Source organism: Grammomys surdaster, unplaced genomic scaffold, assembly GCF_004785775.1.
Source record: "Grammomys surdaster isolate TR1022 unplaced genomic scaffold, NIH_TR_1.0 125742, whole genome shotgun sequence".
NCBI lineage: Eukaryota > Metazoa > Chordata > Mammalia > Rodentia > Muridae > Grammomys > Grammomys surdaster.
The window spans coordinates 1,891,971-1,915,374 of NW_021620574.1; the positions used below are offsets into that span (position 1 = coordinate 1,891,971).

The 23,404-nt window shown below is 44.6% G+C and overlaps 1 protein-coding gene and 1 long non-coding RNA gene across 2 annotated transcripts; one reads left to right on the forward strand and one right to left on the reverse strand.

Annotated features, from left to right (window-relative positions):
- Positions 1–4,785: 4,785 nt before the first annotated feature.
- Positions 4,786–23,129, reverse strand: LOC114639554. The gene is made up of 10 exons (XR_003714021.1): positions 23,094–23,129; positions 22,450–22,534; positions 19,194–19,224; positions 18,753–18,791; positions 13,879–13,911; positions 11,663–11,687; positions 8,490–8,541; positions 7,827–7,859; positions 6,737–6,914; positions 4,786–4,944 (listed from the first exon to the last, which is right to left on the reverse strand). It is a non-coding gene; the product is annotated as an uncharacterized LOC114639554 (long non-coding RNA).
- Positions 10,355–11,041, forward strand: LOC114639553 (40S ribosomal protein S8). The gene has a single exon (XM_028788321.1). It carries the CDS (start codon positions 10,373–10,375, stop codon positions 10,997–10,999), a length of 627 nt encoding a protein of 208 aa, XP_028644154.1. The 5' UTR covers positions 10,355–10,372; the 3' UTR covers positions 11,000–11,041.
- Positions 23,130–23,404: the final 275 nt, after the last annotated feature.

Genomic DNA, 23,404 nt, shown 5'->3' on the forward strand with positions numbered 1-23,404 from the left:
AGCCATGACTGGCTAACGTGATCCTCCAGACAGAGCCTCCTCAGCACCCAGTCATCAAAGAGTTAACCGAGAGTCCTACACCTCGTGGTCGTGGTTGAGCTCTGACTTCAAGCCAAGACAGTGCCCCCAGCTTCCTGTTCAAGCACCCTTCGAGGTCAAATTAGCAATTCAGCTATCTGGAAGCCGCCTGACTCCGCCTTCGTGGACTCAAACCTGTAACCTGACACCATCAAAAGGACTCAGGTTGTATAATCCATGAATGAATGATGTGTCTATTGCTATGCTTATTTCTTTGGTAATTAGCAACTTATTATTTGTGTTCATTGTGTGTATTGTTAGAGGCAATGCATAGGAAATGTGGCAATATCTTGTTGTAGCAATAGCCTTAGCAGGGTTTCTCTGTGTAGCCCTGACTGTCCTGGAACTCACTCTGTAGACCAGGCTGGCCTCGAACTCAGAAATCCGCCTGCCTCTGCCTCCCAAGTGCTGGGATTGAAGGCGTGCGCCACCACCGCCTGGCGAGGAAGTTTTCATCTCATGGAAAACCTTACAGCCAATAGCAGAGATACATCCCTGACTACAACCCTGATTGAGGTGTTTATCAGTAAAAGCCATGTGCACTGATATCAAGGTACCCTGTGGAGATGGCATAGGTGTCAAGATATTTCACCTGTGCCCTTCTGAGAAGGCACATCAACCCCACACCAATAAAGCCTGTCTTTGCTAGTTCCATGCTAGTGAATTTCCTCAAGATCTTCTCCAATCTATCATCAAATAGTTTTAGGGGTTGATCTTACTACCAGCTTTATCTTTCACAACTGCAATAAACACAGCACGTTCACATGTCATCAGAGACACAAAGGTTTTGACTTCATTCATACTCACCCGTTGCTATACCAGATACCCTCCTCATAGGATGTACATATCTGGGAGTGCTGGACCTGCTGGACCACAATAATCTCTGAGGAACCTTTAACAGGAAGATGGGGAAGGAGAGGTGGGACACATGGTTGTAGGGCTTGATGACCTGCAAGATGCCATATATTTTGAGTCACTTCTGCTCCTTGCTCTCCTGGGTCTTGATGTCTTCTGCTAATTTGTCTTCCATGATACTGGCACCATGGCTGAAGAAGCCGTCTACCACATTTAAGAAGCTGGGGTTCTCTTCATTGCCAGGTGCAGCTTTGCTGTAGTGTGTCAGGGCAGTGCCCACGGGCATTGGCTGTTCGATGGCATCAGCCATGGGCTGTCCACTCATTCTTCTTTGCTTAATCAACTGCTGCAGAGGTCAGGGAAGCCCCAGAAGGCTGTGCATGCTGCAGACTGGATGCCCAGGGAGAATGCACACTTAGAGGCCGGAAGAGAGGCAGAACTAAGCAGGAAGCTTTAAAATATTTTATTGACTCTTTGAAAATTTCATACAATGTGCTTTGATCATTTTCAACCCTACTTCCTCAAAACTCCTCCTAGGTCTATCCCTGAACCCTGATTCCCCCAGTTTTGTGTCCTTTAAATAAATAACCCATCCGTTTGTGACGTCCGAATGTGCCTGGTCCATCCACACCTGGGCGCGTGGTCAACCGTCAGGATCCACACACACCCTTAAGGAAACGGACTCTGCTTTTCCCAGAAGCCATCACTGTTCATAGATCCTCAGTTATGGGCGGGGCATGTGAGCCCACCTCCCTCCCATGCTGGAACGTTGCCGGGTTTGATCTTGTGAAGGTCTCGTGCAGGCAGCCACAGCTGCAGAGAGTTTGTCCGTGTGATGATCTCATCATGTCCAGAAAACTCTCTTTCTTCACTGCACCCTACCCTTTCCTCTGTCTCTTACAATCTTTCTGTCCCCTCTTCAGAGATGTTGCTTTAGCCTCGGGGAGGAGTGTGATAGCCTATGTATCGTTTATGGCTTAGGACTCCGGGACTACTTATCCTCTGCCCTTTAACCAGCTGTGAGCTTGTGTTAACCATCATGTTAAATGCACCAAGGAGCTTTTCTGATGAGGTCTGAGAGCTGCACGAATCTATAGCCGGAGAGATATGGATACTAGTCCATTTACCAAGATAGCAGCCATAGTTTCAGCCCCGGGGCCTGTCAGCTCCCTAACTTTGGGTTCATGACCAGATCTGTAGTATCAGTGTGTGCTTCTTTATGTGTAGTGTGCTTTACATCCAATTAGGAAGCAACCACTTACTCCCATAACATTCGTGCTGTGCTGCCACTCCAGTTCTTACTGCAGTTAATGTGGTTAGACATTCCGTAAAGTTATTGGTATGTTTTTTTCTCAGCATGCAAATGTTTTTTTTTTTTTTTTAAGCCAAAATAGCTTGTCCTTTATTCCCATGTAGTCACTGGCCATATGTCCCAGGAAAACCATTGTGACACCTCCTGGAAGCTAATGCAATGAATGGACACCTAGGAAGGGGGAGAAGTGTCTCGCCTAACCAGTTCACTAGTGACTGATGGAGGCCAGAGTGTCCTCTTTGCATGCCCCTCGAAACATTTGATCTATGTTTTCCTATTTAAAGTGTAAAGTTATAATTTGCATTTACTTTCATTAGTTTTAAAAAGACCAACTTGTTGTTTGATGGGAAACAGATTTTCGGTGTTGAGGTGACTCCTTCAAGGCAGGCCTCTGACAACTTAACTTCCCAGTGTAAACTACAAACGAATGCCCATGATCCAGTTTGCTCTCCTCGCCCCTGGTTCTCTCATGTGTCAGATATGTAGCGTAATTACTTCAGTTGTCACCACCAAGCTTCCTGTGTACAACTCTCAACCTGGGCATGCTACTCAGCATGGCCATCACTAGTCTCTCAGAAATAACAGCTGCAAGAAAGAGTCCCTTTCCAGCTCCACAGACCTCTAAACTTTCAGGGTAACTGCACAGATTGATATCTGAATGTCCAGACCTAGAGAGACAGCTAGCTCAGCAGCCTTCTTAGAGGATGGGAGTTCAGTACACAGCACCCACACTAGGTGGCTCACAACTTTCTGTAACTCCAGTGTCAGCATTGTCTGGCACCTTCTTCTAGCTACTGTGGCCACCAGTACACACCACACACACACACACACAGAGACAGAGAGAGAGAGAGAGAGAGAGAGAGAGAGAGAGAGAGAGAGAGAGAGAGACAACCATCTTTTAAGTGTCAGGTATCTAGCTTCAGTCTGGTTTCCCTAGCCCTAAAGGCAGTAGTCATTTCCTATAACCTCAGTATCACCAGACAGGCCCCTTATTTTGTATCTATCTATCTATCTATCTATCTATCTATCTATCTATCTATCTATCTATCTATCATCTGTCTATCTATCATCTGTCTATCTATTTTCTGTCTGTGTATCTATTATCCGTCTGTCTCTCTATCTATCATCTATCTGTCTATTGTCTATTATCTATCTTTCTTTCTCTCCTCTATTACCTATCTGTCCATATGTCTGTCTATCTATCTCAGCTCCTGTTTACTTTTTTATATGAAATTGCATTTTTCTGTCTCACAGTCTATTCTGAGCCTTTAAACATGTTGGGCTTCATTGTTTTCTAAAAGATTTTCATCATTGCGTATTGTATTCACTGACAGGTTTCTCAGCTTCTTTTCTTTTTGCTCCCAATCTGCTTGCTTTTTAGCTATTATGTTTTCTTTTTTCCTGTATTTTTAGATTTCAGGTCTCTAGAGAAACCCTCTATTTTGCTCTCTCTTAAACAAACCAGAGTCTAACTCCAAAATGAATCAGGTATATAGGCTATTGTAGTTTTTATCTTCCTTTTTTTTTTTCTTGGTCGTTTGATTCTATTTTTAGGAATATTTTATATTTTTAAATGCAACAGAAACACTGACTGATGCTCTCTTACTGAGGAGAAGGACTAGTTTTGTATAGGCCTCTGAGGCAGACAACCCTTTCAAATCATTACTGCGTCTGGACTCACTGGACAACAAGGTTTATTACGGCGTTTGTATATGCATATCGTGTGCTTTTATCACATCACCCCACGACAGTCTTTTTCTCCCCTCTACCCACTCCTTCCTTCTCTTCTCCTCCTCCTCCTCTTCTTCCTCCTCCTCCTCCTTCTTCTTCGGTTGTCCTTTGACTTTCTGCTTTTAGAAATAAGATCAGATCATATCTTAAATACTGTTAAAACTAATATGAAAACAGAATTTCTACATCCGGTGTTTGTTTTCAGCAAAATCCCGTAACTACCCTTGACTGCAGTGCAACTTTCCTTATTACTTCTATTTTAATCAATGAGTTAAAATCGGCACTTAAACTAATACCAGGTCAGTATATAAGGAAGCGAACAATTTAAGAACTTACTATATTGCTCTAGTGAGTTATTGTTGTACTGGCTGTGTGACAAATTCTTACTCCTGGGATTACATGCTATGCCTCAGAGTTATTTAATATGCTGTGCTTATTTGTTCAGAGTCTGTTTAGAGAAGAAATAAAAGCTGTCTTTCCTGACATATGACATATATATCTATATTTACAAAATTCTAAATAGTATACAGAATTCTGTTGGACTAGGTGGCCCTCCCATGGGTGGGGTGACTATGTTGGAACGGTACCTTGAGACTATTCAGGTCATGGCATGTTAGACATGAAGGCTTCCTTCATCCTTTACTCCTGATGCCCATTTACTTTGCACAAGAGGTCACTGAACCCCACAAAGATGAATAAGAGACAAGGAGTGCGCTTACAAGCCATGTCTCGGGTCTTCTCCCAGTGCAGAGCCGTGACTTACGGGCTCTGTCTTCACCTCCCACAACCCAGGGAGGACAAAGCAGAACTTTGTTTTACATTTATTTCCTCCGTTGTTTATCTGCTGGATTCTTCGCTTGACAGGATGTGTCTGGCTCTCAGCTGATGTCCAAGTTCACAATCGCTGCTGGAAGATTCTGGCAACGATGATGTCATAGCCTCTGAGTACCAGGCAACTGAGCCGGGTCCTGGAAGATAATTTACTGCTCAGTGCCATGGAAGGGAGCCGGGTCCTGGAAGATAATTTACTGCTCAGTGCCATGGAAGGGAGCCGGGTCCTGGAAGATAATTTACTGCTCAGTGCCATGGAAGGTGTGCTCCCGGTGATGTGACCAGCTTCAGGCTTCTAACCAGACACCCAAGGGGAGCAAGTTCTTACTACAGGCTGTGCCTGAGCAGGCCCTGCACCAAAGGGAGCGATTTCTGTTTCAGTATTAGAATCAAAAGCGGGTTTCTGAGAGATAACAAAAGCTTTTTGACTAGTTCTTTTTGAAAGCTGCAATCTTATTTTTGGGTTATTAGAATCTTCGTATATTTGTATTATTGGGGAAACAGGATAAAAGTATTTGAAAGGGGACATTTAAGAAAATCTACAGTCACTCTACTAAGACTCGGGTGGATGAAACCATTTTTTTTTCCATCACTCATAACTCAGGCTGTATCTTGAGGGAGATTCTCTGTAAGCCCTAGACTAGGCTGTGGAGAAGTCAAGCATCCGAGGATGTCTTCTGCATATGGGGTTAGGAGTCAGATGCACCAGAGGTAAAGTAAAGACTGTTGAGAGGGCTGAGGAAATGGCTTGCTGGTTAACTAGTGTCTGTGGGAGGTCACATACAACTGTATCGTGGGTAAGAATCTGAAGGCAGCTGAGTGCCTTTAGATCTTTATGTTTTTACCCATAGATAAACACTACCCTCACCTTTAATCAGAGAAGTGTCTCTGCAGGGCATGGTGGTGAATGTAAAGACACATGGCCTTTCAGGATGCTCAAAGAGTGTGTGACAGTTGAGTGCTCAACCTAGGCATGACATTTATACCACACCCTACTGAGGCTTAGAGAACATGGAAGAGAAGGAAACGGAGGAATGTAGGGGCTGCAAGAGGGGGAAGGCCTGGGAAGCACCATCTTATGGGTCCATTTGACATAGCCAATATAGCTATGACTTCATGGCAGTTATGGCTGCCTGCAGTGAACTTACACAAGACTGGTCCTACCAACTGTCAATCATGGATTGGGGGAGAATGGGGCCTACCTCTTCCTACTAAACTACTGACGACTGACGGATTCTGGGGGAGAGGCAGTCATTTTCTTCAGTACCCACAGAAGAGATAATTCCAAACCCGTGCTCACACAGATGACTCTGGTTAAACTCACTGGATCTCAATGAGACAGCAACAACTAAGACAAAAGGATGTGAATGTGGGAAGGGGGACTTTAGGGAGGGACAGATCATAAGGGGGCAGGAGGAAGACTAGAGAGGGTTGTTGTTAAATGCTGTGTGAAATTGTCAAAGAACAAATTTCATAAAGGTAAAATGGAGCCCATTATGCATGTCTACCTAGTGTTTCCCTCTTGATACTGAGTTAAGTCCCCCGAATAATGAGAATTTCTAAAATACCTTCTGTAAAGAAACTATGGGCTCCGTGTTGTTAGTGTTTGAACCTTTTCACCATCCTGTATCTTTACCTCCAATTTTTCTGATTCTCGAACACTCTTTCCCATACAGAGCCTTCTCTGCCTGGCACATTCTTTTTAGCTCTTTGTCTTGAACACAGAGATCACAAGACCACGGGGCTGGCCTTGCCCTCATCTGTCTGCTTCTCCAACCTCATTCCTTTGCTCTGGACTAAACCTGCTTGCCAAGATAGTCCTCTGCCTTGTTGTACCAAGAGTACCTAGGAAGTCTGGGTTCCAGCTATACATAGCAGGATAGTCAGGGAGGGTTGACAGCGGAGGTGGAAGGGGATTTGAGTAGATACCTGGAAGAAACACAGGAGACACTCCTTGATGACAAAGTTTAGAGTCTAGGGTAGAAGGCTTGCTGGTCACGGGGTTACATCCTTGGGGGTCTAGGAATGGGCTTCTGATGACTGCTCTCCAGAATTTGAGCTGTGATCCTTATTTGGGACTGTAGAGAGATCTGGAGGCTTGACGCTTCTGTATCAAACAAGAGGACTGGTAGAGCATAAAGGAGGGAGACGCAACTCTCTGTGCCTCTATCACATTCTCTACTGTCTTTGGACCTTGACACCAGCCGAAACAGGCATCATTGACTCTCAGGTTCTAATTCCACGATGAAAAAATCCTTGTTGGGTGTTAGGATTAAGAGTGATAACTCGGGCTGGAGAGATGGCTCAACAGTTAAGAGCACTGACTGCTCTTCCAGAGGTCCTGAGTTCAATTTCCAGCAACCACATGGAGGCTCACAACCATCTGTCATGGGATCTGATGCCCTCTTCTGGTGTGTCTGAAGAGAGCTACAGTGTATCCGTATACATAAAGTAAATAAGTAAATAATAAATTTAAAAAAAAGAGTGGTAACTCAGCAGAGCCACATGTTCATCAGGAAAGTGCCTCTGGCTTGCTTCAGAGGAACGGTGAGATCAGATAACAGAGTTAGAGGAGTTTTGGCCAATCAAAATTGCTCCATATAGCAAAGACATGTGATGTACTAACATTGCTTATCAGTGTTTCTTACACGTCTAGGACCGGTTGAGTTAAAGCACAATTACCAGTCTGGTTAAAAGTTATGCTTTTGCTGGTCTGGGTTGTGAGGAGGACCTGACACTCCAGACATATAAAAGGATGAGACAGGAGGATCCCAAGTTCAAGGCCTGCCCAGGCTACTGTATGAGTTTAAGACCATCCTGGGCAACTTTTTGAGACCATGTCTCAAAATGAACAATCCCAAAAGAGAGCCTAGGATATAGCTCAGTGGTAGAGCGCTTGCCTGGCTCAGCACTGGCACAGAGCCCCAGGGAATAAATGGTAGTTGGACTGGCTTTATTTCATGAGGCCAGAGCTCTGAGAGGAACAAATTATGTTCAGACATGCTTCTGGGGGACTCACCTTTTCCAGATCTTGGTTTAGGCAGGATCGTGCCTGAAACATGTCAGATAGATATACTGTTTTCAAGTCTCTAAATTCACATGAAGCCTGCTCTCTCTCTAGTGAAGAGTCTCTCTTCACTACTCCCTAAAACCCTTCCGGCTGTCATGGTTGGAAGTCACTCTTGATGTTTAGATTAAGTCCCTAGCATGGTGGGTAGATCTTTCCCCCAGTCTGTTCTGTGGAAATGTGTCCAGTGTTGACACACAGGACTCTGAAGCGTCCATTATTTTCTTTATAACCTGCTAAGGAAGCCCTTGATTCCCCGTTGTTCTTCATGGCTTTTCTTTCTGACTCACTGTCTTTTCCCGTGTCTTTATCATCAGCTTTGGCTGCATATGAGAGACACAGAGAACCTTAGAATTCAAGCCCACTCCTCATTTTAATGAGGAGAATTTCTCAAAATCTGTTCTGGCGAGATCCGGAGGGATTTCTGATGGGGGTGCTGGATGGAGAGAGAAGCCTTATCTTTGTTTTTCACCTTCAGTTGACATCAAGGGAGAGCATGGGTTACAACTCTAGGCTCCTGAAGGCAGGCTCATAGCTAGCTACATAGCTGGCCACCACACCCATATCCAGGTAGATGTTATCCCTTTTGCAGGCCATTAGAATAGGGACACTTACCCAGTCCTGGGGGGTACAGATGGTGTGACTCCCACAGAACGGTTGCTCATGCCTGAGGAAGGAAATTGTTACAGGGATCGGGAAATGTCTCTCCAGTTACCAAGTTCACATTTCTAGCTGAGGGTCAAGCCAGCTAGAGTGGGAGGAGCAGACTCATGGTTACATAGACCTGTCAGAGGAGTGTAGGATGCGGCATGGGATAGCTGCGGCACTCGGACTATCTGCTCAGCCAGTGCTGGTCAGCCAACTGCCTCAGTTTCCCACAGTGCCACAGGAGGAGTCAGTTTTGGTTTCTTACTTCTTATAGTACTTGTTTTGACTATCGGAAAGAAGTGGTGTGTGTGTGTGTGTGTGCGTGTGTGTGTGTGTGTTAGACCAGAAGTCAACCTCAGGCACTATCTATCTACTCTGCTTTTTTGAGACAGGATCCCTTACTGGCTTAGAATTCATCAAGTAAGGCGAGGCCAGCAAGCCTCAAAGATCTACCCCTCTTCGCTTCTCCATCAGCGAGGTTACAAGCACATGCAGCTGCACACTGTGGGTTCTGGGGATTGAACCCAGATCCTCATATTTGCATGACAAGTATTTTACTGACAGAATTCTCCCCAGTCCTTGGATTTTATATTATTTGGGACAGGCTATGATGTATCCTAGGATGGCAGTGGACTCTTGATCTTCCTGCCTCTACCTCCTGAGCACTTAAATTATAGGCTTCAATGATGCTAAATATTGAACCCAGGGATTTGTGCATGCTAGGTAAAAAACTCTTAACCATTAAGCTACAGTCTCAGCTTTGAAAAGAATGGGTAAATAAATACTCATCACTCAAAATTGATCACCTTTTCTATTTAAGGAAATTGGAAGCAGTAGCAGCGGTTAAATCCTGAGTCCACCTTTTCACAGCATGGGTATATTCTTAGAGCAATTCCCTCACAATGACCTCTGGGAGATCAAGTTTGCTTAGAGAAGATCCTTCAAGTAGGGGTAAGTATTGCCCTTTGACCTTTGACCTTAGAGGTCACTATCTAAGGAAACATTCCTTAGTGATTCTGCCAGACCATAGTTCCTTGCTCTGGGGTGGGCATGATGGCTCAGGAATGAAGAAAGATCAGAAGGAATCTTATCTGGGATATATCTAAATATTCCCAGGATTTGAACTTCTATGAGTTCAATTTTGTGGCCAGACCTCCTACCCCAAATCTTCAGGCTATTGCCCCTTTGTCTACCAACCCTTTCATGGCATATGGAGGTCACTGAATTAATCTCATTTTATCCCGACAGACAGATCAGCAGCTCTGGTATCCCAGGAGAGACAGGTCTGGATCCTCAGAATTCAAGCCCACCCTTGGACTCCTGCATATGATTCTGTACCTTTGCAAGAGACCTGGATGATTGGTATACGGACAGACATTGAATGAACCACAACTGATGGGTTCTCTTCTTGGGTGAGTAGAGGAAGGAACCTCAAGTGTGGCTTAGTTGATGACCCCAGATGCATGTATATTTTGGGAACCAAAATTTGGGCTGGAGTGATAACTCTTTGCTGCTCTTTCAGAAGATCAGAGATCCCAGTACCCACTGTGGGTGGCCCACAGCCATCTCTAACTCCAGTTCTAGAAGATCTGATGCCCTCTTGTGGCCTCTGAAGGACACACACACACACACACACACACACACACACACACGTAGAGTGAAATTTTAAAAATAATTGTAACTTGGTTCCTAATTCCACACTAACCTCTTCACTGTCTTTCCTACTAAGCCCTTCACACAGAACCAGAAAGTCTTTCTTCTCTGTGTAGTGCCTCTCCTCTACTGGAAAGAACTATGTCTGACTGAGCGCTAAGAGTTCGCAGTCTCCTCTTTCCAGCCAGCGCCGAGCGATGGGCATCTCTCGGGACAACTGGCACAAGCGCCGCAAGACCGGGGGTAAGAGAAAACCCTACCACAAGAAGCGGAAGTATGAGCTGGGACGGCCTGCAGCCAACACTAAGATTGGCCCTCGCCGCATACACACAGTCCGAGTTCGAGGGGGCAATAAGAAGTACCGTGCTCTGAGATTGGATGTGGGGAACTTTTCCTGGGGCTCTGAGTGTTGTACTCGAAAAACAAGGATCATTGATGTTGTCTACAATGCATCCAATAATGAGCTTGTCCGCACCAAGACCCTGGTGAAGAACTGCATTGTGCTCATTGACAGCACACCGTACCGGCAGTGGTATGAGTCCCACTATGCACTGCCCCTGGGCCGCAAGAAGGGGGCCAAACTGACTCCCGAGGAGGAAGAGATTTTAAACAAAAAACGATCAAAGAAAATTCAAAAGAAATATGACGAAAGGAAAAAGAATGCCAAAATCAGCAGTCTTCTGGAGGAACAGTTCCAGCAGGGCAAGCTTCTCGCCTGTATTGCCTCAAGACCAGGCCAGTGTGGCAGAGCAGATGGCTATGTGCTCGAAGGCAAGGAGCTGGAGTTCTATCTGCGGAAGATCAAAGCCCGGAAAGGCAAATAACCATCCTTCATAGCTCGTGTAATAAAGGTGTTTGCTGTTATATGTAAAAAAAAAAAAAGAGTTCGCAGTCTCTCAAGAGTCATTTCTTCTGTCTCAAGATCCTTCTGTCACTGTCTAAGGACTACAGACGGAAGGATGTAGCTCCTCCCCATCATGATGGTTTTTGGAAGTAGGGCTTTGGAAAGTGGTTAGATCATAAGGCCAGAATCTCAGATTAGTGAGATTAGTGTCCTTATAAAAGACAGTGTCTATTCCATTCCCACCCTGCTTCCCCAGCCCAAAAAGAATTGAAGAGAGAGCCATGATCCAGGAAGTAGCCTGGTTCTAGTCAGTAGAGGAGAGGCAGCTGAGACCTGCCTGGGCCCCATTAGACGTTACATTGTTCTGGGAGCTTTCCAACTTCCAGAACCATGAGGAATACATTTCTGTTGTTTATAAACCACTCGTCTATGACAAGTGTCACACTCTGTGACAACAGACAGCAGGTGACCAGGCTGCATGGAAAAGTAGCTTCACGGAAAGCCAGGCTCAGCCTGACTGGAAGGAAGCCAGGGTCCATCTGTGGTCCAGACAGCAGATCTTCAGATGAGACTCTGGGACAAACTCCTTACCCTCAAATTCCATCCCTCATTCCCAGATCCAGGCCTTGGCATCTTGGTTTACCTCGAATCCGAGCATCTTCCTGAAGCTGAAAGAGAATGAGGGTTCAGCGGTCAGAGAGTTTAGAAGGCTGGTACCCCCGGATGTTCAGTGTGCCGGCCACAGATCGGTCAGATGTAGAGGATGTCAGATGTGTACTTGGGGAACACAAACACGTGGGAACGGAGTTCCACCTTCTCTAGCAGCAGAGTTTATGTGGTATATGTACCTCTCAAAGCTGACTGATTAAGATAATGCCTTCCACACACCATGTGGCCAATGTACACTGAACACATAAAGCATGTGGAGATGGGAGACACAGCCCATTACTTAACAACCCAGTGGCACATAGGGATGAGCTTAACCTATTTTATTTCAGCTTTTCTGCTTCGACTTTTCTCCTCTCCCTTTGCTTCCCTCACGGAGTCTCCAGTGACTCTCTGTAGACGTGGAAAGGACCTTTTGCAAGTCCTTTCTACTTACTGTAGAGTACACAGCTGCTGGTGGTCCCTTTTGGTCCTACTGAGCTCATACAAGGCACCCAGACGGTTGTCCTAGTGAGGGTCTTAGTTTTGTCTAATAAGAAATAAGGAATGTCCCAGTTCCCACTGTTCATACTCTCTATTGCTTGACTTCTTTCTAAAAAAATTTTTTTTATTTTTATTTTATGTGTATGAGTGTTTTGCCAACATGTATTGGTGTGTTCCACAGTGCCTGTGGAGGCCAGAAGAGGGCGTAGTATCCCTGGAACTGGAGTTAACAATTTTGTTAACTGCCTTGGATGGTCCAAACTCTTGAGGAGAGCAATGACTGTTCTTAACCGTGGAAACATCCCCCTAGCACCTTGCTTAATTTATCTTAGTATTTGCGTTCAAAACATTTCCCTTATACTATGGCTAGGGTTATCTTGTCCAAATCAACACGAGGATCTATCAGGGAAGAAGCTGCAAGAAAAAGCACCAGAGAGGTCTTCTGCAAGGAATGGGGGAGCAGATGGACTGTTAACTTCATATACACCCGGAGAAGCTACAAGCCAACACACACAAGTCTCACTTCTGTAAAAAAGGGTTCTGTCTGCAGGAGACTGTGGTCTCGGGAGACTGAAATTCTAGGTAGGGAGAAGGTGTCTTGACCCCAGAGTCAAAACAAAATAAAACGAAACGCAACTCTTGGTGAGATTGTGAAATATCTGATCTCCATCGAGAGCCCATTTTTACCTCAGCCAGAAGTAAAGCCTGCTGTGATTTTTCAAGAGAGGAAGTTCCAGACACTGCAGCAAGACAATGCTGTGGCTACTGGGACCACAGAACGGGACACTGTTCTAGGGACTGGAACAACTTGATGGTGACTTAGAGGAAGTTTGATTTTAGTAGTCCCTTCTCAGTCCCCTCATCCATCATTCCTCTCCAACTAGGAGGCAAGGATGGTTATTCCTAAGACTACAGGGGGCTCATATTATGTTTAGAGTCTAATTTTAATGAAATTATGTCTTCTCTTCAGAGGAACAAAAGAGATGTGTAGGGAAGTTTGTTTGTTCTCAGTTTTATGAGATTTGTTTTATGATATGATAGATACTCAAAATAATGTGTTTTCTTCTGATTAAAGTTTATATCAACAGTCTACTAATAGGTAATTGCATATATTTTATGCATAAACACACACACACACAGGAAGAAGAGGGTTAGGAATAAGCATAGGAAAAGAAAGGGAAAAAGAAGAGGGGAGGAAGGAAAGGGACGCACAGCAGGGGACTTAGTAGGTCTGAGCCGCCTCAGCATTTTGAGTAAGTTAGGCTCTGGAGAAAGGCCAGCAGTATGGTGCTTGCTTCAGTATAATGTTTAAACATTTGATCAGTGTTTAGAAAAGAAAATGAACTCTGCATAGAGAACACAAGTTTAGACCTGGGCTAAAATTTGCACTTCTTGCAGTTAATAGGCATGCCACCTCCCAAGGTGTCATGCTACCTGGAGGGGTGTCGCCAATGTAATCTCTGTTCAACATTTCATATCACCAGCTCAGGAATTTCTGATAAATTCATCTTTCCTCCAGTATTTTACTATAGTTTCTCAGAGGGGGGTGTTAGGCATCTTCTTGCCTTGGTTGCTTGGGATGACAAGTCAGTCATATTCTTTGAAATGAAAACCTTGGAAAGAGTTCACATCTCAGCAGGGCATGGGGAGGGGGGTGGTGGAAAGCAATGTTAAAATCCAGGGAATTTAGAGAATCAAAGGTAACCTCACCTCTTTTTGTATTCCTTTAAAGGCCAATAGCACCTGACAGGGAGAAAAGCATGCCAAAAGATTAGCATTAAAAACTATCACTTATTAGAGGGAGCTTTATGGAAAATTAAGTCACCTAAACCTCTCAGTTTATATTATATTATAACCCAATTGTTCCACTGTGTGCAGTGTGAGTGTCAAATGACGGGCTTTCTAGCAATAACCTGCAATGACTTCAACTGTACATAGATCTCTAGGCTACCATTTTTTGCATGTGGTGATTGAATTTTATTAATTTAAAAATACCTGGGTTGTAAAGAGGATGTTAATGAAACTGAGATCCAAACATTCAAATATACGAGGCTTTAGGGACCATTCTCATACCCCTGCATGAGGTCAGCGGCGGGCACCAGGAAGGTGCTGTATCCCACACCCCCATGCCCACGAACATGCTACGAACAATGGCTTACTTATTTTTCTATTGGATGATAAGACACCATGACCAAGGCAACTTCTAGAAGAAATAATTTCTGTATTATTATTGGGGCTTAAAGTTTCAGAGGATTAGAGCCCATGACCATGCCTGGCAGCAGGCAGGGATGGCTTTGGAGCAGTAGCTAAGAACTTCCATCTTGATCTAAGAGTACAGGCAGAGAAAGGGAGAGGAGAAAGGAGACAGGGGAAGGGAGAGGAGAAAGGAGACAGGGGAAGGGAGAGGAGAAAGGAGACAGGGGGAGGGAGAGGAGAGGAGAGGAGAGGAGAGGAGAGGAGAGGAGAGGAGAGGAGAGGAGAGGAGAAGAGAGGAGAAGAGAGGAGAGGAGAGGAGAGAGAGGAATAGTATGGATTTTTGAAACCTCAAAGCCTGCTTCCCAGTGACACACCTCCTCCAACAAGGCCACACCCCCTAATCCTTCCCAAACAGTTCCACCAACTAAAGACCAAGTATTCACATGGATGAGCCTATGTGGGCCACTGTAGCTTGTCTTTTTACTACTCTGTGGGTGTTTCTTTTTTCCACCCTTTATCCCTCCAGTTTCACCCCCTATCACTAGATGAAAGAGAGAGAGAGAGAGAGAGAGAGAGAGAGAGAGAGAGAGAGAGAGATTCTTGAATATAATTTCTCTCTTCTTGTTTCTTCTTTGCTCTTTGATACTTTGTGGTTCTTCTTTATCCCTCCCTTTATCCCTCACCCCCGTCATCCCCTATCACTAGAAAGGAGAGAAAGATAGAAAGGGGGCGGGGGAGAGAGAGAGAGAGATCTGAGTCTATTTTTTTTTGTTTCTTCTTTGAGCACAACTACAAACAAATCACAACCACCACCCTCCCCTAACCATGAATGACCCACAGACACCTACCTCTCCTCTCAGGACCCTAGCATTTATATACTCTTTGAAAAGTTTCCAGAATTCCAAACATCACACAACCAATCACAGAAACCATCTGCATGCAGCTGGCAAAGCCACGCCTCTGCTGGAGCAGGAGGTAAATCATAGTCAAGGCAGTCATATGCAAAGTAGTTTCATATCCCACACCTGGGATTAAACCAAAAACATAGTCTTATAATATTTCTGTGTTTTTTTTTAAAGAAACCAAAATTCTAGAACAAAATTCTCACTATATTTCCCCCTTTCTGCTTTAAGCCAGTAATTATGCTGGGTTTAGCAGGAAATTATAAACACAGACTTTCAGTGAAATCAGCACTTTTCGGGTCAGTGGCCGAGGTTTCAGGTTTATCTGTTTTGATGGTATCCACAGTGTTTCATTTCTGTGGAAATATAAGCAAATCTGTGTCTCCAACACACAGCTTTCACTGGCTATAGAGATGTTCACACATCTCTATAGTATATAGGCTGATTTATTTATACATTTTTTTCTATAACCCAGTGTCTCTCAGCTGCTGTTCTTCCTTTCTCATTAACATTCAGAAAATTTAAAGTTAACAGAGCACTGTTTAGTCTGTCCCTGGGGGTCTTTATTCTTCCTCTTTGTTTTATAAGCATTTCCTTAAAGGTGCAAATAGATCTTTCTACTACTGGTTGTCCTGTAGCTTTGTGTGGTATGCCCGTAATGTGCTTTATATTGTAATATGTAAAGCACTGCCTCATCTTACTGGAGTCATAAGCAGGGGCACTGTCCATCTTGATTTGTGCAGGTATCCCCACCATAGCCATAACTTCTAATAAATGTGTAATTACACAATGAGCCTTCTCAGGACTCAAAGCAGTTGCCCATTGAAACCCTGAATATGTATTGATGGTATAGTGTACAAACGTTAGTTTTCCAAATTTTGTAAGATGAACACATCCATCTGCCAGATTTCATTTCTTTTGGTGCCCCTAGGGTTATTTCCGGCACATAATGGAGTTTGGTTATACGGAGAACAAGGAGGACATTTTCTTATGATTTCCTTGGCTTCTTGCCAAGTGATAGACATTTTTTTCTTTAAACCTTTTCTGTTAACAAGCTGTTTTTCATGAAACTTTGAGGCTTCTAACACATTTCCTATTAATAATTGGTCAATGGTCTTCATTTTCTTGTGCAAATGGACCTGGAAACCCTGTATGACCTAATATGGGTGATTATATATACATATACACATACACATACATATATACATATACATACACATAGACACACACACACACACACACACACACACACATATCATGGATAGTTTCTATTTAAGATTTCCTGTTGCAGTTGTATAAATGACCAAGTTTAATCCTGAATTATGCAGAATAAATCCAGTAGTTTCTATATGCAGAACAATTCTTTCTGCACATTGAGAGTCAGTAATTTTATTAAGAGACTTAGAAAAATCTAATAATACTGTAAGAACTGCAAAAGGCTCTGATTTTTGAACTGAAGTACATGGGCTTTGAGCTACTTTGCTCATTTTGTCTGATGTACAGCCTGCCATTCCTAATGTATTGGCATCAGTGTAGAAGGTAGCTGCTTCAGGCCGTTCTCATTTAAACCACCACAAGTATCAAGCTGGAGAGAGGCTGGGCATGGCATGTAAACACAGCACCAGGCTGGGTACACTCAGGTGGAGAGATGCCAAGGACATGCCGCTACTGCACTCACAGGCATACCTTGCTACATTGTAGCTTACAGGGTTCACAGTTGGCTAAGACTGTTGATGCCTTTCTCCCTAGCAGCCTGTACAGCACTTCCTAATATTATGAAAGCTAGCCAGTCAGGAAGTTTCCTGGTGAGCACCAATTTGATATCCCTGTGTCATATGACCAAAGAATGTGGTCTTCAGCAATGGGATTTTACTATCAGGTTCTGGGGGTGGGGGGAGGCAATCCAGAGCAACGGCAATAGTTCTTACTGTTTTGGGGGGCTCCTTGGACACCTCTGATCGACAACTTGGGAGGTGTTATCCCACACCTGACCTTTGGTTTTTATCTGATAATCTATGACCTCTGGGAGAATATCCCCTGTGTAAGATAACTCCAATTAAATTCTTCTATATAAACTGGTAGTGGTGGCACACGCCTTCAATCCTAGCATTCGGGAGGCTGAGGCAGGTGAATTTCTGTGAGTTCGAGGCCAGCCTGGTCTACATAGAGAGTTCCAAGACATCCAGAGCTGCTCAATAGAGAGATCCTATCTCAAAAGGACCAAAAAAATATTTTAAAAAGTATAAGTATAAATTGAGTGGAATATGAATACAAAAAGAGTCTTGATCTGGTTTTATTTGTCTGTTAATTTAAAAAAGATGGCATTGCTGTATGCAGTGATCTGGGTTGGCAGTTATTTTCTTCCAGGACTTTAGAAGTGTCATCCCACATTCCCCTGGCTTTGAGCATCACTAATGAGAAGTTATTGGCTTGAGAATAGCCCGGCGTGCTTGCCTGACTTAAAATAATAAATAAATAAAGCGATAATTATATAGCTAAAGGCAGAGACTCCATGAAGGGACTCCAGCAGCACAGAAAATCGCTGCGAGAACTGACAAAGGGTGTTACATAAATCAAAGTCTGCACAGCAAGGGAAAGAGTCTCCAAGGCGAAGAGGCGGCTACAGAATAAGGAGAAGTCTCTGCCAACTACACAACAGAGGGGGCTGATGTCTATAGAAAGAACTGCAAAGCTTAAACATCACACCCTCCGGAATCTTCCAGCCAGCAATTGAATAATAAGCTGAATGGATAATCCTCAAAAGAAGGAACAAGGTGTCTAAACAGTTCAGTGTTACCATTTTTAGCCTTCAGGGGAAATTAAAACCACATTGGTTCCATCAGGATCCTCGCAGTGGTACTTGAACATGTGGTTACACAGGATTTTCCTAACTGGAGTGTTTTCTATCCTTGGTCCTGGGGACAAAAGGTCCCTGTTCAGTCTGTATCTTGGAGATTACTCTCTGTGGGGTTCCATCTCCTTGTTACAGGGCTGTTGCAGGGAGAAAACACGGAACTGGGACTCACCTGCAGTGTTCTCCAAACTGAGTTTTTATTTAAACCCTTGTAGATGGAGGTAGTGAATAACATGTAAATCATGTAAGCTGGCTTGGGAATGCAGTCATATCAACGTTTACTGTGGGGGATCGGAGCACAGCTGCATCACACTGAGCCCACGGGAGAGGCCAAACCTGCATTTGCAAGTCTGTGGTGGTCCCTTAGCACTGAGGAGTTCAACAGCTTGTGAAACCAAACAACACAAACGGGACTCTTGACTGGGCAAGAATGGTGGGTGTTGGAAGCTGCACAGAGATGTACAGGTATGGGGTGGGGGACTTTGGAAGATTTGGGGCTCAGAAAGTGAGAAAAGGACAGGCTGGTCCAGAGTGACTCTTCATCATTAATCTGCATAAAGGAACAGAAATTTGCTCTTTTCCTCAACTTTCCCCTATGCCACCATGCTGTCAGAGGAAACCCGTGTACTTACCTGATCCCACAGAGTTTCAGTGATTATTAAATCTCTTTCCTGTTGAAACAACAGACAAATCTTGGCAACATTATCCCAACTTTCCAAGAATATGGCCCCACATAACACATAAGCAGTGAGTTAAGAGATATTTCTTGGAACTGAGGTGAAATTCTAAAAGATATTCTATTTCCCCTCCCAGGTAGCTCAGAGCCTTACAACAGCCAGTGTATGCTTACCTGCCTTATCAACATCTGATAGCTTGACCTGAAACCATCAGGTACAGAAATGGCATTGGACCTGTGATCTGGCCTTGCTATTAGGTGACCTACAAGCCTCTCAAAGACCCAAACCACAAGGCCTATGTGCCCAAAGATATAACATTTGACACACAGCTTCTCTCTTCTCTCACCACGCCCTGGGAGCCCCCAAGAAACCAACACGTGTGGCCGACTTACTCACCTGTGGCTTTATTGTCTGTTCAATGGATGTGCTGAAAATAAAGAAACCAGATGAGAAAGACGACCCAAAGTTTTCTCTCAATTCCAGTGTACCAGTGAGAATTCTTAAACCTTAGAAATAGTCACTATCCTACATCTCATACACACACCCCACCCCGTCACCCAGGACACAACTCTGTCTCCTCTAGGCTATTATCCAGAACTTTGAGAACTCTGCGGGTCAGCAGTGCTGAAGGTGGTACCTACCATTCTCCTTCCTGTCAGAGTCACTCCCCGCTCTAGTCTTTGACCTGTCTAGGTCCCCTTGGAGGAAGTGCATGCAATTATAAAACTGCTGTCTTTGTGTCTCCAAGTGCCTTCTAGTTTTCCTTTACGGCTTCTGATGGAGTTGGGGTGGCCTGCTGAGGAAGAACTGGGAAGATTTTGCTCAACCTGGGGAGCAGAACTGAAGGTCTTATGTTTTCCTCAAATGTCATTTTATTAGGAAAGACAATACCAGAGAAAGGGTGGTACAGTTCAGGGACCTCTTTAAGTCAGGTGTGTAGTGTCAAAATGAAATGAGCTATAGGCGAATAACCAGTAACACATCTATGGCCCAATAAGATCTTATTCGTAAGTACGACTAGAATGCCAGCGTCATCCGGGAGGGAGGGCCTGAGGATGGGGTAGGTCATACCTGATGGAAGAGAGGTCAGGATGGATGAGACTTGGGCAATCCGCTATCTACCATTCTATTGTTCCCGAATAAATTCCACTCAGAGCGTCGGGCCACGTGTGGACTGTGTAGGAGTGACACCCCAAAGGAGACCAAGGCATTGACAATGACCTGGAAGAGGCCATTGCCTCTTAGACATGTTTCAGGCTCCTCTCAATAGAATCCCTTGGATAGGATTTGAAAAGAGAGGGGAAGGGGATGAAGGGAAAACACAATTGAGAACCTGAGGACCCTGTTGTCTCTGTCTGGGGTCCTGCTTGAACTGTCCCTGTCTTCAGAAAGTAGCTTTTCCAAGGGAAAGCATAAATGCTTGTAATCTCAAGAAGTCTGAGGACACTGGGGGCAGAAAAGGATCCCCAAAGGATGTTGAGCCCCAGAAGATCTCTAGTTAAGACAAGACCCTTAATGAGCATGCGTTCAGGATAGAACGGGGTAGACATTGTCCCAGGAATCCTACAGGTGACTCATGTGATTTCTCCATAGAATCTGAGCACAGCTGTTCCTCTTTCCAGTTCAAGCCACTGCCCTTATCCTAAAATATCCTTCATGTTTCCGGGGGGTTCTAGACATCTGTTCCTGGGGTATAGAGAACAAAACTAGGACTCATCAGGGGCTTTACTTATAGAGGCATTTTATTTTTTGTTATATGTAGATGTGTGTGTGTGTGTGTGTGTGATTGTGTGTACATGCATGAGTGTGGGTGCCCTCAGAGGCCAGAGGGCATCAGATCACCCTGGAACTGGAGTTACAGTGACTGTGAGCTGATTGACACAGAAGCTGGGAATTGAACTTGGGTCCTTGCAAGAACAATACATGCTCTTAAGCACTGATCCATTTTTCCAGCCCGTGTTGATATTTAATCCAAATTCTTTTAAAATGAGATGGTGACTAATCATACTTGGTAAGGACAGTGGAACAAGTTAGCTCCCTCCCTCCTCCTCCTCCTCCTCCTCCTCTTCCTCCTCCTCCTCCTCCTCTTCTTCCTCCTCCTCCTCCTCTTCTTCCTCTCTCTCTCTCTCTCTCTCTCTCTCTCTCTCTCTCTCTCTCTCTTTCTCTCTCTCTCTGTATGTGTGTCCCCCAAGTTCTGTCTGCAGGCATCCTGTGTGTCTGCAGTGTGAATGCGTGAAAGGTCTGCTCTGCTCTGATACACACCAGACCAGGCTGTGATACCTGCTTGGTCACAGGGAAAGGCTTGGACTTCAACTCAGGTCTTTCTGATCCCACCATAGTATTTTGGTTGCTGTAAATGTGTTAGTTACTGAAACCTGCTTACTTTGTAGTTGAGTTTTAGAGAAGCTGATTACAGTTGGAAGAATGAATTTTAGGGCCTTAATTCTAGTCTTTTGTCAAGTCTCTTGGCCTAGATAAGTCAGTCTCCTCATCTCTAAAACAAGGGGATGACTGGAGTTCGGGGGTTTGGAGACTATAGGAAGGCCTTTGCAGTGGTTAGGCTCATCCCAAACATTATTGTGATTTGTGTTACCTGCTCAGTGTCCTTACACTTCTATTGTCAACAAAACAACAACAACAACAACAACCCCTTTTTTTCAGCAGAGAGCCCAAGACTTGGCTTATGTGCATATTCATAGAAAACCATAAGAGGCCTGGCATTATCGTCTTGGGGTCAGCAGCTCTGTGGAAGACTCCTCTTCCTATTTGCAGGGGTTCAGCCTCTCAGTTCCTCGTTCAATCTCAGGCCTCAGGCAAATTTAACCACCTAGAGTTCACCTAGAGGACAGGCTATTGCAAGCCCAGAAAAGATCCTCTCTCTCTGACCTGAATCACACAACATCTTATTTCAGAACATCTGTCACATGCTTCAAGGACTTAAGCCAAGTTCCAGCTCCTTTCTGAAGCTTCCCTGATTTGTAAGATCTCGCAGCAAACTTTATTCTTTCCTTTTCATTTTAGCGAACGTTGTTTCCCACTTAGTTTCTTCTATTTAACAGAAATGTCTTTTTTGTTTTGTCTTTTTCTATCCTAGTCCAAGGGAAGCAAGTTTTTTAAAAAAATTGTTTTTATTTAATGCATATTGGAGTTTTGCTTTCATGTATATCTATGTGAAGGTGTCAGATTCTGGAGTTATAGACAGTCGTGAATTAGCATGTAGGTGCTAGGATTTGAACCCAGGTCCTCTGGAAGAGCAGCTAGAGCCTCATAACCACCAATCCGGTCGCATGGTTTTGAATGTCTGGCTTTGATTCACACTAGAAAGGACACAAAGGGCTCAGAGAACACTGTCTCTGGGATGATCAGTGTTTGAAGGATGAAGTGGCCAGCCAACCTACGGAGGAATGGCAGAGCAAGCCCACCTACGGAGGAACGGCAGAGCAAGCCCACCTATGGAGGAACGGCAGAGCAAGCCCATCTTCTTGGCTAGAATGGAAAGACTGTCGTCCCTTCTGTCAAGGAGATAGGGGAACACAAGACCCCGTTTACCCCACCCTAGGTACAGCCAGACGGAGATGGGAGCAGGGCATCTGCCTCTCCTCCCCATAAATGTAAGCAAAGGGCCTTTCAGGGTGTGGGTGGTGCAATCTACCTTCTTTGCTGCTCAGATGTCATTCTTGCCTTTGATTTTGGTATGGCCAGGCCCCAGGAGCTGAAGATGGACACAGTTTCAGGCCCTGAAATATATAAGAGGGGACCCTTAGACATATGGTAAGAACATGCTTGTTCTCTGCACAGGAGCCTATGTCATGGCTTATGTCTTCAATAAATGTCCTTGTTTTGAGTGGGTCAGTGTGTGTGTGTATGTATGTGTGTATGTGTGCATGTATGTGTGTATGTGTGTGTGTGTGAAGGGGAGGTATGTGTACATAGAGATCTCCTTCATAACCTGAGGAAATCATATTTGACAATGTAGGAAGTGGGCTGCCCAGAGCCTCCTTGAACTGAGACAGGCTCTTAGGCAAGTACAGAAAGGGGCATACGGTGAACTCAGAATCAGTCATCTGCTAAGGGTGGAAGCTCAGGTGGAGGTCAATCAGCTCTTACTGTCAGTTGCTTTGAAAAGGGGGAAGGAAGGAAAACCCATAGTCAATATGCTTGGGTCTGCAAGGCCAAAGCAGAGATCCGGATGAGGAACAAGGCTGCCTTCGGTGGGGATCCACTCTGCTCTTCCCGCTGACACCCTTCCTCACCTTCCACAGCGTCAGAACCCAGGCTGCTTGCCCAGAAACTCACCTGACCATGCTTTAACCCTTCCCCTAAGCTTTCTCCCCTTTAAACCCCATATCACAACCTTCTCCCACGGCTACCCCTTCCCTCCCAACACTTTGTGACCTCAGCTATGACATCATAGACATGGGGGCAGAGATCAGCTCTCTTCGTTCGCCCCAGGCCCTGTCACCTCCACATGAGATCGGTGAAATGAAGAGACTATATGAAATTTTACAGTTAATTTCTGGAGGCCTTGCCCCCTTTATTTTCCCCTATTAATTTTATAAACCACCCATTGATCTTTAGAGCGAGCCCCGAAGAAGCAGAATCCGTCT

Bases quoted from the DNA above. Each gene is read 5' to 3' on its own strand.
- LOC114639553 (XM_028788321.1), top strand. From the start codon at position 10,373: ATGGGCATCTCTCGGGACAACTGGCACAAGCGCCGCAAGACCGGGGGT.